General features: G+C 48.1%; 2 protein-coding genes across 2 annotated transcripts in view; one reads left to right on the top strand and one right to left on the bottom strand.

Moving 5' to 3' along the window:
- CXCR3 (C-X-C motif chemokine receptor 3) overlaps window positions 1-1,157 on the top strand; it is a 2,686-nt gene extending 1,529 nt beyond the window's left edge. The window contains 2 exon segments of the mRNA XM_027775544.1: window positions 2-400; window positions 403-1,157. Of these exon segments, the coding sequence (XP_027631345.1) occupies window positions 2-400; window positions 403-737 (734 nt within the window). The 3' untranslated portion in view covers window positions 738-1,157.
- A 3,296-nt stretch (window positions 1,158-4,453) lies between these two features.
- Window positions 4,454-6,661, bottom strand: part of GCNA (germ cell nuclear acidic peptidase) — a 23,496-nt gene continuing 21,288 nt past the window's right edge. The window contains exons 10-11 of the mRNA XM_006158061.2: window positions 5,462-5,666; window positions 4,454-5,161 (exon numbers count right to left, since the gene is read on the bottom strand). Coding sequence (XP_006158123.1) covers window positions 4,912-5,161; window positions 5,462-5,666 — 455 coding nt within the window. The 3' untranslated portion in view covers window positions 4,454-4,911. The remainder of the gene's footprint in view (window positions 5,162-5,461; window positions 5,667-6,661) is intronic.

Genomic DNA, 6,661 nt, shown 5'->3' with positions numbered 1-6,661 from the left:
GGCTCTGGCCTCTGCAAAGTGACAGGTGCGCTCTTCAACATCAACTTCTACGCAGGGGCCCTCCTGCTGGCATGCATCAGCTTCGACCGCTACCTGAGCATAGTGCACGCCACCCAGCTCTATCGCCGGGGCCCTCAGGCCCGTGTGGCCCTCACCTGTGTGGTTGTCTGGGGGCTCTGTCTGCTCTTGGCCCTCCCAGACTTCATCTTCCTGTCGGCCCACCATGACGAACGCCTCAATGCCACCCACTGCCAGTACAACTTCCCGCAGGTGGGCCGCACAGCTCTGCGGGGGTTGCTGCTGGTGGCTGGTTTCCTGCTGCCCCTGTTAGTGATGGCCTACTGCTATGCCCATATCCTGGCTGTGCTGCTGGTCTCCAGGGGCCAGCGGCGCCTGCGAGCCAGGTGGTCGTGGTGGCCTTTGCCCTCTGCTGGACCCCCTACCACCTGGTGGTGCTTGTGGACACTCTCATGGACCTGGGGGCCCTGGCCCGCAACTGTGGCAGAGAAAGCCGTGTGGACGTGGCCAAGTCAGTCACTTCGGGCCTGGGCTACATGCACTGCTGCCTCAACCCCCTGCTCTATGCCTTTGTGGGAGTCAAGTTCCGAGAACGAATGTGGAGGCTGCTCCTGCGCCTGGGCTGTCCCAGCCAGAGAGGACTCCAGTGGCAACCGTCATCTTCCCACCGAGATTCATCCTGGTCTGAGACCACAGAGGCTTCCTACTCGGGCTTGTGAGGCTAAAATGGGGGCTCCCCTTTCACCCACACAGCCTGATTCCCTGCACCTCTGGGTTCCTCCTCCCTCTGCTGGGCCAGCTCTGGAATTCCCATTGCCTGGCTTCCAGAAGCACTGGCAGCCCCTTCCCAGCTAGGTGGGCTGTGCCATTGCTGCTCCTTAGCTGTGAGCTCCCTCCTGCTGCTTCAGAGGTGGCTGCCTGGAGCCCTACCACCCTGCCCACATGGTAACTAGAACCTGGCCTTCCCACTCACAGGGAGCATGAGGCAAACAGCAGGGGGCGCTGCCCCGCTAGGATCCCAGCCTAGGCCTCCAGCTCAGGAGCAACTGCAGCCGTGGTCACCACGACCTCTGTTTGTTCACTCTTGTTTTTATGTCTAAAACATGCTTAACATTTTTCAATAAACAAGATAATCAGGACCATGGTGTGTTTGCAGTGCCTCATTACAACCAGCCCCCTGCTTGGGCCCTGGGGATCTGCCCTTCGTAATTACCTCTCCGCCTGGCCCTGGCAGAGGATGTGCCTGTGTTAATATCTCTCTGCAGCCTTCGGCCTTCCTGGGCACTCTAGCTATTCAGAGACGCACCAGGGTCATAAGTGCAGGGTGGAGTTAGGCAGCTGGCTGGCTGGAACCTGGCATAATTAGGAGAAGGGGTCACCAGACATTAATAAGACACAGTCCCTATACTTTGGAAGCTCAGGCCAGCAGGGAAGGCCCAGTAAAGCCAGCAATGCCAAGCACTCGTGCTAAGAGGCAAAGGAGTACCATGGAGGCTCAGAGTGCTGAAGGCTAGAGCCATTCAGGAAGGTTCCCTGAAGACATAAAGGAAACTAGCATTTTCAAAGGTAAAGAGAAGACAGGTGGGAAGACTGAAAGCAGCAATGATTACTGGAGGAATTGTAAGAGACCCTAGCTGCCTCATTTGCTAACTCTACCTCTGTCTGTGTTTAATTTTTGCTATTCCCGCCCCTTTCTCACTTTACATTGATCCCTGAGTAATCGCATCCTCTTTCTTGGCATCTCCTTCAAACTATTTGCTGAATAGCTCCCCACATTTGTGTACCTCTAGCCCAGCCTTGCTTCTGAACCTGCTTATATCTTTCCACCTGCTTTGTGCCATTTTCACTTATCTCTGTTTTCAAAGCTTTTGACAGTTGTCATGTCCTCCTACCTGTTTATTTGTTGAACTTACATTCTAGACATCAAGTTTCTGCAGGCAAGAGATCATGTCTTACTCATCCTTAGATCTTCAGTGCTTAACAATGTACTTTACAGTTAGTAGGTACTCCATTAACAGTTTAAGAATTACTTTATTTCATTTTATTTATTAGTATTATTTTTTAGTTTGACCAGAGAGAGAAAGAGAGGGAAAGTGAGAAAGCAAGCTGTCATATCTGGGACTCAAACTGCGGTCAAGCACCTTAACTACCATGCCACCTACCAGCCCCCATAGATATTTAATAAAAGAGCAACATTTGTTCTGTCTTTAAATTCAGTTTAGTAAATACACTATCTTGTGTATTTCTCCACATAAAGGAACATTTTCAGTACACTATGGTCAGCACCCTAAGCTAGGATTGTGCCAAGAATTACAGCAACCTGAAAATAAGACGGAAACAATAGTTTGGGGTCAGGTGACGGTATCCGAGACTAGTCACAGGGCTGCACTGTTAAGCCAGGTGAGAGGCGATACAGGCTCTTACTAGAGAAATAGCCATGGGCTAGAAGAAAAGCAATGAGGCTGGGTGACTGGCCAACAGTCATGAGCATACAGCCTACCTGGAAGTGGGCAAGAGGAAATTTTTCCACAGCTTGTGCTGGGAGTAATGTGAGTAAAGACGATAACTGGGGCTTCCCAGAAGGGCAGGTGACAGGCCTGCTGAGGGAAGGCAGAAAGTGAAGGAATGGAGTCACCACATTCTCAGTTCCCCCTAAAGAAGTCACCAATTGGGGGCCGGCAGGTGGCGTAGTGGTTAAGGTCCTGGATTCCCACATGGCCGACCACAGTTCAAGTCTTGGACCTGGTGGCTTGCTCTCACTCACTTTTTCTCCCTTTCTCTTGTCAAATTAATAACAACAAATAAAATTAAAAATCCTGAGAAGAATGGAGAAGGGAGTATGGTGTGGCCATCCCCCCCGAAGGTGTTTCCTCTCTCTCCAGCGAGCTCACACGTCCTATAGCAAAATGACCAAAAAAAAAAAAAAATCAAAGTCACTGATGGGCTACGATCTGGCTGCACAGGCCAGTGGGGCTCTTGCCGGAGTTGCAGAGGTAGCTAGAGGTAGAAAGGAACCCAAGGAGTTAGCTAGGGAAGCTTATCCTACACTATACACAAACCCAACCGCATCTAACCTGTGGTTAGGAGTTTATGGCCACTAAAACACTCTAATAAGCTTCTGCAAAATGAAGAAATGAAAATGAGAATAACACGTCCTGCGTAGATAAAATATCAGTGATACTAATCTAGTAAAAATGTTGATGGCAGGCTGAAAAATGGGCCCCCTAACATGTCCATGCTCTTATTTCCAGGGTTTTTGCAAATGTTACATGGCAGGCTGGCCTCATGGCCTAGTAGCTAAGGGAGCCAGCTTCCACACAGCTGATTCTGGCACCAATCCCAGCCCTGGCAGTTTGGAAACCATGCCAAGCATGTGGGCACCTATGCCCCAAATCCTAATATGATAAACAGAGACGAGATTATGGCGTGACCATCCCGTTAGGGTATACTTTCTCCCTCTCCCTGTCTCTGGCAAAAGGAGACTGAAGTTGCCAATCAGGCTTGAAGGAAACAGATTCTCCCCTCAGCCTCTAAGAAGGAATACAGCTCTGTTGACACCCTGGTTTTAGCCCAGTGAGAACCATGCTGGACTTCTGCCCTCCAGAACTACTACAATAACATATTTGTTTTAAGCCTCTAGGTTTATATTAATTATTATGGCAACTATAAGAAAACCAACACAATGTTGACTCCAGTTTACATACTGAATATCTCCCAGAAATAGGGGGACTAGGGAACCAGCAGTTAGCGTAATGGCTATGTCGCTGGACTCCCATGTAGTCGACCGCGGTTCATGTCCCGGACCTGGTGGCTTAAAACTCACATCGGGCATGTGTGTGCATGCCCAAGATCCTGAGAGGAGAAGGGATTGCGGCGTGGCCATCCCCCCTTGGGGGTGATTTCTCGCTTCCTGTCTCTCTGTTTGTCTGGCGAGCGCGCACGCCCTTATAGCAAAAAACTCTCCAAAAAAAAAAAGAAAGAAAGAAAGAAATAGGGGACTAGGAGCCAGCTGGTGGGGTGGTGGTAAAACCTGACACTGAGGCTGACCCACATGGGAAGGTTCTGAGTTCACATCTGGAGACCTCACTGAGCATGTCGGGCACACATGTGCCTGTGATCTGGGGCCAGCTGAGGCCAGATCACAGTTGCAAGACCCTGTTTGGGGCGCTATCACTGTCTTGTACTTACTGAAGAAATAAACAAGCATTAAGTAAAAGAAGTGGAAGGACTGCTGCAGCATGTAAGAGCAGTCACAGAAATCAGAGGGAAACAGAACGGAGAGTCACTTTCTAGACACATCCTGGGGATTCCAGACGTCTAGTCTCAGACAAAAGACCTGAGGGTTTGTTCCACTCTCGGCGCAACTCAATGAACAGACTTTGTTAACATGTAAGAAAAACAAAATGCTTTATTTTATTTTATTTTATTATCTGAACAATTACATGGCTCAGACAGCTTCACTCCGGTATCAGCACATCAATTTCATAAAACATCTTTGTCTTTTACATGTAGTTAGACGTAACAGGTCATATCTGATAGCAGCCCTGATTTTGAAATGCTGCCTCTAAAACTCGTTCTCCTCCCAGCATTTATCCTTCAATTCTCCACTTGCCACTCTCAAAAACTCAATTTTTCTCTTGCATTTTGTTCTACAAGTTAAATCTATAGTCAAAGTTAAGACCCAAGCTGGATCCAAAAGGCTTTAGAGTATTCCCAAGGGCATAAATGGCTACTAATGGAACCCTTGGGTAAAATTATTATTACTAATATGAATCTTAACAAGTATTTAAACGCTAGTATGCTAGTATTTGTAACTTCACAAAAACAGACTTATTTCTTAAAACTTCTTAGCAGTAAAGCATTTAGCTCACACAGGTATATGCTCAGATAACCTTAACGATTCAGACTTTGCTTAAAGACAACATAATCCTTGCTGAGCTGTTTCATCACATCCCCATGGTTAATCCCCTCTATCTGCCGCATAACTCTCCTGTAATTCAGCTGCACAAATCTGGCAAATGGTCTCACATGGGGTGCGATGGGGGTGCCATCTTTCCGAGTTAATGGCAGCACGACTAGAGGCCCCCGGCATATGGCACAGATAAAGCGATCAGTGTTCAGTGACCTGGTGTAGCGGCCAATCCTAGTGAGGAAAGGGACACCACACACAAAAGAATCAGTCATGGTACTTCATCTCTGAGATACTGACCTTGGGCCCCAAGCGTGAATTTCCTGTGGGTTCCCAGAGGGTGGGGCACTGAGAAGCAGTGGTCAAGCCAGCTCGAATTAGAAAAAGGAGCAGAGAAAGAGAACATGGAAAGGAGTAAAGAGGCTTCACTCCTCAAATCAGATAGCCACCTTCTTACTAATAAACTCACTGAAGAGCCACTTGGAAGCCATCAGAAAAATGTAATAGGAAAAAGTCCAAGGAGAAGGGTCTTACCTGGATTTGCATTGGGTACATTCATACTGAATCTTGTAGTTAATCTTATAGTTATGGCAACGGGTGACCATGGGCAGCTCTGGGTGCACCATGTTGGATTTTTTAGCATAATACTTCCACATGTCACCATGAGAATCGCGGATACCATCGAGCAGCCAGGAGGCAGCATGGCATATTTCATGGATCAAGGTATCCCGAAGTCGGTCTTGGAAAAGGAATGAAAAGAAATCATGAGCTTTTGAGGCCTCTAAAACTGATTCTTTTCTGGTCTGCTACACAGCAAGCCCTAGACTTTGACCCTCACCAGACACAAAACCATCTTACGGAAGCATACATAGGCAGGCATGAGTGTTACCATCCCGGGAATCTGAAAGTGAAATTTCTACCTACTTCAACCCAATTCTGTTAATGGCAGAGAGCCTTAAGTGAGCAGTTCCTTTCAGAGCAACGCCAACACGCAGTTTTGTGGTGTGCTGCTGGAAATACATCCAGGTAATACTTGCTTTCTGCCCTCCAGGAACAAAGGAAGACAGGCTGGGGAGCAATCGCTATGGTCAGAGGGTTTAGACCAAAGAAGTACCATGGGGAAATTAGGATTTGGGCTGAGCCCTTGAAAACTGACTGAATCTGCACAGTGAAAAAAGCCATTCTGGGTGTGGTGAAAAATGTGACCAAAGTTGGGTCCACGAAGGTATGTGGTACATTTTAAAGGCTGGTGTGAAAAGAGTCTAGCTGGAGCCCAGGCTAGTGGTGGAGTAGTGAGAGACAAGACTGGTCAAGTGGACAGGGGGCAATTGACAATGGCCTCAAAAGTCAGGCTCTGGGCATTGAAAATCCTTAGCTTTCTCAGCAGTTTTTTTTTCAGGTGTGTGCAGGGAATGGAAGGAGCAGGGAGAAGGGTGAGAAGATGAGGGCCCATACCTGGGTATAGGCAAAGATGGAGAAGGAATGATGATAGGAGAGCTACTGTGAAGGAAGATTTGATGATTGGCTAGACATAGGGACCTTAGGCTGGCCCTACTGCTTAGTGGTTAAGGGAGCCAGATCCCACATGGCTGACTGAAGTTTGAATCCTGTCCCCAGGGAAAAACAAAAACAAAAACAAAACAAAACAAAAAACCACACTGGGGGCTCAGGGGAGGGGACAGGTGGCGTGATGGAAAGGCGCTGGATTCCCACATGGCCAACCATGGTTTGAGT

This window comes from Tupaia chinensis, unplaced genomic scaffold, assembly GCF_000334495.1.
Source record: "Tupaia chinensis unplaced genomic scaffold, TupChi_1.0 Scaffold000571_1, whole genome shotgun sequence".
Lineage (NCBI taxonomy): Eukaryota > Metazoa > Chordata > Mammalia > Scandentia > Tupaiidae > Tupaia > Tupaia belangeri.
Note: the sequence above shows the minus strand (reverse complement) of the source record. Positions and strands in the feature narration are given on the sequence as shown.